We start from the raw sequence: 11,476 nt of genomic DNA, 5'->3' as shown, positions 1-11,476 counted from the left end.
TATCTAACCCCGTGCTGTACCTGTCCTGGGAGTGTTTGATGGGAACAGTGTAGAGGGAGCTCTACTCTGTGTCTAACCCCGTGCTGTACCTGTAGAGGGAGTTTTACTCTGTATCTAACCCCGTGCTGTACCTGTCCTGGAGTGTTTAGGTGTTAATACTAGGTGTAAAACAGTGAAAAATTCCAATTCTACCATCCTATAATTTTGCTGAGTAAATTTGCTTCCATAAAGACTGTCAGTTTTGGTATAATTGATGTGTGAAACAGTAGTAGACTCACGGGAGCTAAATTGAAAGTGGCAGAGATAGTCTGTAATAATCTAATGTGTGATGTTGGAAAACACCTAATTATGTGAGGAGTGAAGTCAGGAGTTTCATTGCAATTAGGTAAAATTAACTGGGAGGCACCCCTTGCTTCTGAATCTGTAATTGTGTCTCTTTACAATTACTCGTAAAAGTGTTGAGTTGGATTATCAGCTCAATGTAGAGTGAGATCTCCTCATTGTAACAATTATCTGGGAAATTGGGGCGGGAACAGGAAGAAATGGGAGAAATAAGGAGCAGGAACATCTAGACCTTGGTATCTACACACGTCTCATAAACATTCTGGTACGGGTGCGCTGTTGCCCCTTCTGGAAAATCCCACATAGTGTATTAGTTTGGGAGTGACTGTTTATCCCGGTGTGTTCGAGGGATGAATGTTAGCCAAGCCATCTGACATTGTCTGTCATTTTCACTTCAGGTGCAAGTGGATCATTACAAAGACTGTCCCACTTTCCTTTCTGTGAAGTCAGTGTGGATAAGGGCGGAGTCATTCACAATTGCCAGCATGGGGTTAGATACAGAATAAAGCTCCCTCTACACTGTCCCCATCAAACACTCCCAGGACAGGTACAGCACGGGGTTAGATACAGAGTAAAGCTCCCTCTACACTGTCCCCATCAAACACTCCCAGGACAGGTACAGCACGGGGTTAGATACAGAATAAAGCTCCCTCTACACTGTCCCCATCAAAAACTCCCAGGACAGGTACAGCACGGGGTTAGATACAGAGTACAGCTCCCTCTACACTGTCCCCATCAAACACTCACAGGACAGGTACAGCACAGGGTTAGATACAGAGTAAAGCTCCCTCTACACTGTCCCCATCAAACACTCCCAGGACAGGTACAGCACGGGGTTAGATACAGAGTAAAGCCCCCTCTACACTGTCCCCATCAAACACTCCCAGGACAGGTACAGCACGGGGTTAGATACAGAGTAAAGCTCCCGCTACACTGTCCCCATCAAACACTCCCAGGACAGGTACAGCACGGGTTAGATACAGAGTAAAGCTCCCTCTACACTGTCCCCATCAAACACTCCCAGGACAGGTACAGCACGGGGTTAGATACAGAGTAAGCTCCCTCTACACTGACCCCATCAAACACTCCCAGGACAGGTACAGCACGGGGTTAGATACAGAGTAAAGCTCCCTCTACACTGTCTCCATCAAACACTCCCAGGACAGGTACTGCCCCCGAGCAGGCAGGAGGAATCCTTGGCTTCCTATCTCTCCGGAGAGAAAGAAGCTCGGAGCGATCTGGGCTGGGTCCGTCCCGCACAGTTTATGGGGGGGGGGGGGGGGTGGGGGGGGGGGGGGGGGGGGGGGTCAGAATGAACTTGTGTGTCCGGAGTGGGGCTTCATGACAAATTGGTCAATGAAAGGATCCTGCGACCACCCTCGGGTGGATGTTAAAAAGCGACCACCTGTTAGGAAAAAAAATAGAGCAGGGAATTCCCCCCCCCCCCCACCAATCTGCTATTTTTGGGATCTTGCTGTGCTAAGATTCCCCGCCGTATTCCCATGCCAATACAACAGTGACTACACCTGCGGCGCTCTTTCATGGGAATAGCTCGATGGGGGAAATGCTGGACTTGGGCCATCAGCGAAAAAAAAAAAATTGGTAGCAATGGGCAGTCGATTGAAGTGTCTTCAAAAAAAAAAGCTTCGGAAATGCAGTCATTTGTGTCGAAAGAGAGAGAGAGACTATACTGGTCTGAGCCAAGAGACGCTTCCTGCCTCCCTCCCTCTGATGTGCAGTCCAGCCTGTGCAACAACTCGACACTGAACTTGAAGGAGCCCCTTCAAAATCAGTGATACAAGAATCTGTGAAGATGGGGGGGGGGGGGGCAGGAGGGGGTGTTAAACTTGCTCGAAGGGTGAACTTGCAACAGGAATAGCTGGTCAGTCAGCCAAAATTTATAAAATAAAGTGCTCAGGGAGATTGCATTGATTCTGTGTGTGTTCTGTCACACACAGAAAAACCCCATCGCTTGTTGCCTGTGATTTACAGACATTCTGGAATACTCGTTATGTTACCCACAGCTGTTATGCCACACCCATTTCCTGGGAGGAGTGTGTGTGTGTGTTGGGCTTTATAAATTCTCAACTCCTCGCCCACAACAGCTACAAGTCTCCGGCACCAGTCTGTGTCACCTCCCCCCCCCCCCCCCCCCCCTTCTCTCCAACTCTCTCTGTGGAGCATTCTGTTAAAAAAAACCCCGTTTCTAACATTGTAGCAACTTGTCAAGGAGGTTGAAGAGAGAGGGAAGAAAAAAAGTTCAACAAAACTTTGTTGTGTGTCAAGTCCAGATGCAAACAACACACACGGGCTGCGAGGGTGCATCTCCCTGACTTGCTGGCGCTGCTTGGAGAAGGAAACGTTTCGATTGCAACTGTTTCGATTTGAACACGGGTCTGTCTGAAGCCTCTCCATTCTGAGCTTGAAAAATAATTGACTGCTGATTTGCTTGCTGTCAAGTATTTTTTTTGTTTAACCCAACGCCCACCCACCAACTCTCGGTTTTGACTGCAACTGATCAATCGACGTGGAAACAGCAAGATTTTTTTGTTGAACGAATTTGATCAGTTTCTGCGGTGGGGACTTGAGGGTCAGAGAGGGGGTTTGGAGAGCATGCAGCCGCTTGCCTGCCTCAACCTGCTCCTCCTCCTGTGGGACATCCTGCCAGTAGCCCTGTCCCTCTCCACTTGCAAGACCTTCGACATGGAGCAAATCCGGAAGAAGCGCATCGAAGCCATCAGGGGCCAGATCCTCAGCAAGCTCAAGCTGTCCAGCCCCCCCGAAACCCAGCAGGTCGCAGTCACCAACGAGGTCATGGTGCTCTACAACAGCACCAGGGAGCTGCTGGACACCGAGCAGCCGCTCGCCCCTACCACCCAGGAGGACTATTACGCCAAGGAGGTCCACCGGTTTGACATCATGGAGGACAAGCCAGGAAACGGTGGCCAGGGTGAGTGATGTCTCCAGCCCCTTTTTTGCTTGTTGAACGCGCGTTATTCTTCCCCTCGACGCCAGTAATCCTCATGAGGGTCTGTCTGCCTGGCTCCCCCTGTTTAACTCACATTTGGAAAGTGCAACATAAAATGCTGCAAATAGTCAGCAGACCTGGAATAAGCTGTGGAGTCCATGGAATCATGGAATCTCTGCAGTGCAGCAGGCGGCCATTCGGCCTATCGAATCTGCATCAACCCTTTAACAGTGCACCCGACCTAGTCCCCCGATCCCCAGAACCCCCCCATCCCCATAACCCCCAATCCCCATAACCCCCCATCCCTATAGCCCCAATAACCCCCCCAATTCCCATTACCCCCCATCCCCATAACCCCCCAATCCCCATAACCCCCAATCCCCATAGCCCCCATCCCCATAACCCCCCAATCCCCATAACCCCCCATCCCCATAACCCCCCATCCCCATAACCCCCATCCCCATAAACCCACAACCCTCCCATCCCATAACCCCAATAACCCCCCAATTCCCATAACCCCCATCCCCATAACCCCCCTAATCCCCATAACCCCTCATCTCCATAACATCCCCATAACCCCCAATCCCCATAACCCCATCCCCATAACCCCCCCCATCCCCATAACCCCCCATCCCCATAACCCCCATCCCCATAACCCCCATCCCCATAACCCCCCATCCCCATAGTCCCCCATCCCCATAGCCCCCATACCCATAACCCCATCCCCATAATTCCCCCATCCCATAACCCCCCATCCCCATAACCCCCATGCCCATAACCCCATCCCCATAACCTCCCCATCCCCATAACCTCCCCATCCCCATAACCTCCCCATCCCCATAACCTCCCCATCCCCATAACCCCCCCATCCCCATAACCCCCCATCCCCATAATTCCCCATCCCCATAACCCCCCCATCCCCATAACCTCCACCTAACCCCCCCCCCCCCATCCCCATAACCTCCACAGTGACCCAAAACTGGAATCGATCCCGGGTCGATATGAGGCAACAGTGCTAACCACTGTGCCACCCCGAGATCAAAGAGCCGAAAAGTTTCATCCTGTCCCTCTCTCCACAGACCTGACCTGCTGAGTATTTCCAGCATTTTCGGGGCGGCGTTATTTTTTTTTTTGTTTTGAAGTAGCAGATTTTCAGTAAGATTGCTTTTACGTTGCAAGTTGGAGGGGTTGCGCCTGGAGCAAGGGGAGGCTCTGGAATGAATCAAGGGAGACCCGATGGTGGCAGATGCTTGTGGGAAGGTGCCGCAGGGTTGCTGTGTCCACCTTCTTCCCCCCCCCTCCCCCCTCCCTACCTCGAGGCAGAGACCACCAGCCGAGGCGACAGATTGCCACCACGGCTAGTCAACTGTAGGAAGCATCACAGCCAACCCCGCGACTCTGTTATCCTGGGCACTAGATCTCCAAGTCCTGTGAGTGGTCCATGGGTGTTGCAAGAGGAGTAGAGACACTCCCCTCACCCCAGTTCAGTTTTTTTGTCCCCCCCCCCATAAGAATAAGCTAACCTCTGCCTCCTCCCCCCCCCCACACACACACACACACACACACACATTTGCTCTAGATTTTGCTGACAGTGGCCCGCCTTGTATTTCAGGAAAGCAAGATCTAATCTTTACACTGATCTTATCCACAGATTGGAGGCTGTGCCGGATGATATCTCATTCCGGATTGTCCTTGTGTGACCCAGGTTCCATAATCCCACCTGGGCTGATCGAGGCCACCGCTATGTGGCTTTCCCTGGAGAAACCGAGGGAAAATAAGTGGGATGTGCTCCCTGGAATAGTAGAAATCCTGTTTGTAATTGAGCCAAATCCTGGTGGGATCCTTGGCTCGGAGGTTAGAATAGTTCCGAAACATCCGTCTGCCATATTTTAAGAAGGATTTATTTGAACATTTCCCTGTACCGTCTTTAAAAGAAATGGGGCTGGGTGGGGGCTGTTTGGCCAACGTCGAGCATCCAATTGGATAAAGAGTCTTCTTGCTTTCCAATTGGTGGAGGAAGGCCGTACGTCACACGGACCGACTTGTTGGCCGAATAATGGCTGGAGGGCGAGGGGGAAAGCCATGTGGTGGAACCCCCAGGAATACATTTCAGCCCAGTTGTCAACCCTGTGTACCCTAGGGATCTGCATTATCAGTATTCCTGGGAAATGCGCTTGCCGTTCCCGATGTGAGAATTCCGCTGTTGGTCCCAACTCCCACCACTGCAGTTTAAGCTCCCCAGGAGTCTCTCCCAGCCCCTCATCATCTCATCCTCCGAGCGTACGCCATTCCCTTCTCATCCCTCATGTGCGTATCTACCTTCCCCTTACACTTTTTTAATAAAACGCAAATTAATAAATTAATCAAAACGTTGGAGGGTGAGGTGTGACAGCCTCTGGTGGGGCTCTGTAACAAAAGATGTATCAACACGCCAAAGGAAACTTACAAAATCAACCCAAAGTGTCACTCCTGGGGGTGATGATGTACCTCAGCCCCCACAGTGGCCACTGGTCAAGGAAGGCCTGAGGGCAAACTGATGGACAGTATGACCGCAAACATAGCCATGGTATAGGGGCAGACAGTCCCTTCAACCGTCCGCTGCCTAGACGAGTCTCCCCTTACATGCACCCATCCTAATTGTCTCATTTGGTAGAGAGATCCAACTATCTGGGTATTAATGAAGCAAGCGACCAAAACTTGGGCTAGCTAGGCCTTGGCTGAAAGATGTAGCAGTGCATTAGGGGAAGCTAGTTGTTAAGAAACAAAATCGACTCCATCCAGCCATATCTGTGATATAATTGATGGTGAGAAATTCTGGTTCTATTTGGCAATAAAGTGTTCAGTAGGCGAGACAGGGGCAGTCTCTATTCCATGGCAGCTCTGGGTTGAACTGCACGGGAGCATTGTGGATAGCACAATGGCTTCACAGCTCCAGGCTCCCAGGTTCGATTCCGGCTTGGGTCACTGTCTGTGCGGAGTCTGCACATCCTCCCCGTGTCTGGGTGGGTTTCCTCCGGGTGCTCCGGTTTCCTCCCACAGTCCAAAAATGTGCAGGTTAGAACATAGAACATAGAAAAATACGGCACAGAACAGGCCCTTCGGCCCACAATGTTGTGCCGAATTTTTGTCCCAGATTAAGAACAAATTAATCTGCACCCCATCATTCTATCATCATTCTAACCCTAACCCTAACCCTAACCCTATCTATCCAATAGCCGCTTGAAGGTCCCTAATGTTTCCGACTCAACTGCTTCCACAGGCAGTGCATTCCATGCCCCCACTACTCTCTGGGTAACGGACCTAGCTCTGACATCCACCCTATATGTTCCACCATTCACCTTAAATTTATGTCCCCTTGTAATGGTTTGTTCCACCTGGGGAAAAAGTCTCTGACTGTCTATCTATTCCCCTGTTCATCTTATAAACCTCTATCAAGGTTCATGGTCCACAAAACAAGTCACGTTTAATTTTAATGCAAAATAGTTCTTGAATATCCGTCCATTCATTATCTGATACTAATTCCTGTCTGCTCAGGAATACTATTAAAATTCTTGTGAGAACGGAAAGAAAGTTAGGTGGATTGGCCGTGATAAATTGCCCTTACTGCCCAAAATTGCCCTGAGTGTTGGGTGGGGTTACTGGGTTATGGGGTCAGAGTGGAGGGGTTGAGCTTGGGTAGGGTGCTCTTTCCAAGAGCCGGTGCAGACTCGATGGGCCGAATGGCCTCCTTCTGCACTGTAAATTCTATGAGCAGTGAGATATAGGTGTCAGCGCCTTTTCAGGCACGCCCTGCAAGGTGGCAGTTCAGGGAGGCTTTTCCCAATAAAGTAATAACAGCAACTTGTACGTATGTAGCGCCCAACTTGAGATATATCAGGATGTGGCGGGGCAGATCTAGGTTTTAAGGAACATCTAAAAGAAGAGAGAGAGAGAGAGAGATAGGGAAGGTTAGGGAAGCAATTGCTAGAATTTGGAGTGCACACATGAAAACGGGATGGCCAGCAGCGCTGGCCAGAGTTGGAGGAAGGCAGGAGCTCGGGAAGGACCCAGGGACTGGAGGAGGTGACAGAGGTGGACAGGGGGGGGGACCAATGGAGGCCATCACGGCAGTGAGAAAATGGTACCTGCCAATCTGCTGCTTGGAGTGACAGCTTCCTGGGGTGAGAATGTTGCGTTGTGTATCAACACGTAGTACATCAACCAGGCCGGAACAATCAGACTGATCTGTTCAAAGGTATTTGTATACACAGGGTATGATATTCCAAACACTCAGTAACTGCTCCACGTGCACTGTAGTTGAATAAAGCAGTTTCTGTGGGTATGAGTGCGTGAATATAAATCTCTTTGCGCATGTGCTTTGGTGTTTACATCTGCTTGTTTGTGTTTTTGTGTGCACATGCAATTTCCATTCCGTGTTTGCATAACCAGTGTTTATACACAATTGATGTGTGTATGCCGAGTGTTCATCTGTATATGCAATAATGTTCATATGTTTGTATGTGTTTATTGACGTTTATGTGTTTGGGTGCATTGCTATTAGTTTGGGATTGATACAGGACTGGGAGAGAGAGTGTGCCACTTGGATTAGCCTAACCCGTGCTTTACCTGTCCTGGGAGTGTTTGATGGGGACAGTGTAGAGGGAGCTTTACTCTGTATCTAAGCCTGTGCTTTACCTGTCCTGGGAGTGTTTGATGGGGACAGTGTAGAGGGAGCTTTACTCTGTATCTAACCCCATGCTGTACCTGACCTGGGAGTGTTTGATGAGGACAGTGTAGGGAGCTTTACTCTATATCTAACCCCATGCTGTACCTGACCTGGGAGTGTTTGATGGGGACACTGTAGAGGGAGCTTTACTCTGTATCTAACCCCGTGCTGTACCTGTCCTGGGAGTGTTTGATGGGGACAGTGCAGAGGGAGCTTTACTCTGTATCTAACCCCGTGCTGTACCTGTCCTGGGAGTGTTGGATGGGGACAGTGTAGAGGGAGCTTTCCTCTGTATCTAACCCCGTGCTGTACCTGTCCTGGGAGTGTTTGATGGGGATAGTGTAGAGGGAGCTTTACTCTGTATCTAACCCCGTGCTGTACCTGTCCTGGGAGTGTTTGATGGGGATAGTGTAGAGGGAGCTTTACTCTGTATCTAACCCCGTGCTGTACCTGTCCTGGGAGTGTTTGATGGGGACAGTGTAGAGTGAGCTTTACTCTGTATCTAACACCTGGAGTGATTGATGGGACTCTCCATTCCTCCATCTTTGTCTAGCCCCTCTCTGGGAGCTAGTCTCTCATTTTACTCAGCCCCTCCTTCGTCAGCCGTTGGAAACTCCCACCTTTTGCTCTGTCACACCTGGAGATAAGGCTATGTTAGTCCTCCGCCATATTAATTCTTTCCTCACACATCTGGCCTCCAGGAAACAGCTCCCAACGTTTCCACCCCTTTTTGTACTGTGATAATCAGAGACTGACTGTATTCCTGTTAAAAACCCACCACCCACTCCGTTTACTGACCCTCAAACATTGCCAGAGCCATGTGTATTAGGACAGAATCCAGGGGAGTTTATCTATTCAGGGTATTTAGTCTTTGCTGGATAGACCACCATCTGTTGGCCAATCTTAATTTCCCTTGAGAATGTGGTGGTAAGATGACGTCTTGAACCTCTGCAGTCCATGTGGTGTAGGTACACCCACAGTGCTGTTAGGGAATTCAAGGAGGTTGACCCAGTGACGGTGGAGGAACAATGATATATTTCCAAGTCAGAATGGTGACTGGCTTGGAGGGGAACCTCCAGGCGATGGTGGTCCCCTGTGTCTGCTGCCCTTGTTCCAGATGGTAGTGGTTATGTCTACGGTACACACGGCTGCCACTGTGCGCCGGTGGTGGAGGGAGTGAATGTGGTGCCAATCAAGCGGGGCTGCTTTGGCCTGAATGGTGTCGAGTTTCTTGAGTGTTAGAACATAGAACATTACAGCACAGAACAGGCCCTTCGGCCCTCGATGTTGTGCCGAGCAATGATCACCCTACTCAAACCCACGTATCCACCCTATACCCGTAACCCAACAACCCCCCCCTTAACCTTACTTTTTAGGACACTACGGGCAATTTAGCATGGCCAATCCACCTAACCCGCACATCTTTGGACTGTGGGAGGAAACCGGAGCACCCGGAGGAAACCCATGCACACACGGGAGCTGCGTGTTGGGAGCTGCGCTCATCCAGGCAAGTGGAGAGTATTCCATCACACTCCTGACTTGTGCCTTGTAGATGGTGGACAGGCTTTGGAGAGTCAGGAGGTGAGTTACTCGTAGGATTTCCAGCCTCTGACCTGCTCTTGTATTTATGAGTCTGGGTCCAGTTTGGTTTCTGGTCAGTGGTAACCCCCAGGATGTTGACAGTGTAGGATTCAGCAATGGTAAAATGCCATTTGGGTGTGGTTTTCCCTGACAAACTAATTAAGAGATTGGTTTTGATCAGGAACACAAAGCCAACTAAAAGAGTAAATGCTACAAAATGTAACCTCAACTGTAACTTTATATAGCACCTGTAAGGTGATAACATCTTTGCAAAACAATTCACTAGAGCGTGATCAACTAAATGCGACACTGATCCTTAAATCGAGACAATGGAGGAGCAACCATTAACCTGGAAGATAGAAAGACGTTCGTATTTACGTTGCTCATTTTACAATCTTGGCATCTCCCAAAGTGCTTTCAATCCGGTGAAATATTTTTTGACGGGTTACAATTTTGGAAAGATATAGGTGCTCAGAGAAGTCTGAGAGCTCAGGAGCCGGAGATGTTTAAGGAGGGAATTCCGGAAAGGTGGAAAGAGGGAATTTCACAGCTTGAGGCCTGGGCAGTAAAGAGACAGTCACAAGTTGTGAGGGCTGAAGGACATCGGGGTTGTTCAAGTGGCCATAGAGTCATAGAATTTCCGGTGCAGAAGGAGGCCATTCGGCCCATCGAGTATGCACCGGCCCTTGGAAAGAGCACCCTACCAAAGCCCACACCTCCGCCCTATCCCCGCCCCAACTTTTTGGACACTAAGGGCAATTTATCCTGGCCAATCCTTGTACATCTTTGGACTGTGGGAGGAAACCGGAGCACCCGGAGGAAACCCGCGCAGACACGGGGGGGGGAACGTGCAGACTCCGCGCAGACAGTGACCCAGCCGGGAATCGAATTCGGGACCCTGGAGCTGTGAAGCAACGGTGCTAACCACTGTGCCACCGTGCCGTTTGTCCTTCCCGCTTTCCGTAACCTCCTCCAGCCCACATTCCCTGTTCCTCGGACTCTGGCGTCTTGCCGATTTGATAGAGATGTTTAAAATCACGATGGGGGCGGCTGGACAGAGTAGACGGGGAGGAGCTGTTCCTGCTCATAAGGGGATCGGGAACGAGAGGGGCACACATTTGAAGCGATTTTCAAAAGAAGCAAATGTGATGTGAGAAAAAGTACTTTTCACCCAGCGAGTGGTTGGGGCCTGGAATTCCCGGCCCTGGGGGAGGCAGGTTCAATCGAGGCTTTCAAGAGGATGCAGGGGGTACGGGGGGGGGGGGGGGGGAGGAGGCAGAGGTATGACACTGAATCATGAATCTCGTTTGGAGATCCGGGACACACATGATGGGCTGAATGGCCTCCTTCCGTGCCGTAACAATTCTGGCTGCTCCCCTCCATTGGTCACCTCGGTCACATGATCTGAAATTTGCTCTCTTAAAGCTCCCCCCCCCATCTGTCTCTCAATCTCCCTCCCTTTGCGAGGGGCTATTTAGCAGAGGGCTAAATCGCTGGCTTTGTAAGCAGACCAAGGCAGGCCAGCAGCACAGTTCAATTCACGTACCAGCCTCCCCGAACAGGTGCCGGAATGTGGCGACTAGGGGCTTTTCACAGTAACTTCATTTGAAGCCTACTTGTGACAATAAGCGATTTTCATTTCATTTCTGTGGAGACACTTTTTTAAAAACTCAATACTTTGACCAAATTTAGATCATTCATCCCATTACCCACATCCTCGTGTCCCAATTCCCATAGTTGTGTCTCAGTGAATTATCCTGGGAAGTCCCCGTATAAACTCGAGGTGGCTATGTTAGTAAAGGGCGCCAGGAGCTGGAGCAGGACGCGCACTCTGCTGCACTATTCAATAAAGATGTGCGGGTTAGGTGGATTGGCCATGC

At 50.2% G+C, this 11,476-nt stretch overlaps 1 protein-coding gene across 1 annotated transcript in view; it reads left to right on the top strand.

Annotated features, from left to right (window-relative positions):
* The first annotated feature begins 2,205 nt into the window (after nucleotides 1-2,205).
* LOC119957830 (transforming growth factor beta-1 proprotein-like) overlaps nucleotides 2,206-11,476 on the top strand; it is a 44,235-nt gene continuing 34,964 nt past the window's right edge. The window contains exon 1 of the mRNA XM_038785968.1: nucleotides 2,206-3,292. Within this exon, the coding sequence (XP_038641896.1) occupies nucleotides 2,956-3,292 (337 nt within the window). The 5' untranslated portion in view covers nucleotides 2,206-2,955. The remainder of the gene's footprint in view (nucleotides 3,293-11,476) is intronic.

The sequence above is a fragment of the Scyliorhinus canicula genome, chromosome 27 (assembly GCF_902713615.1).
Source record: "Scyliorhinus canicula chromosome 27, sScyCan1.1, whole genome shotgun sequence".
Classification (NCBI taxonomy): Eukaryota; Metazoa; Chordata; class Chondrichthyes; order Carcharhiniformes; family Scyliorhinidae; genus Scyliorhinus; species Scyliorhinus canicula.
Note: the sequence above shows the minus strand (reverse complement) of the source record. Positions and strands in the feature narration are given on the sequence as shown.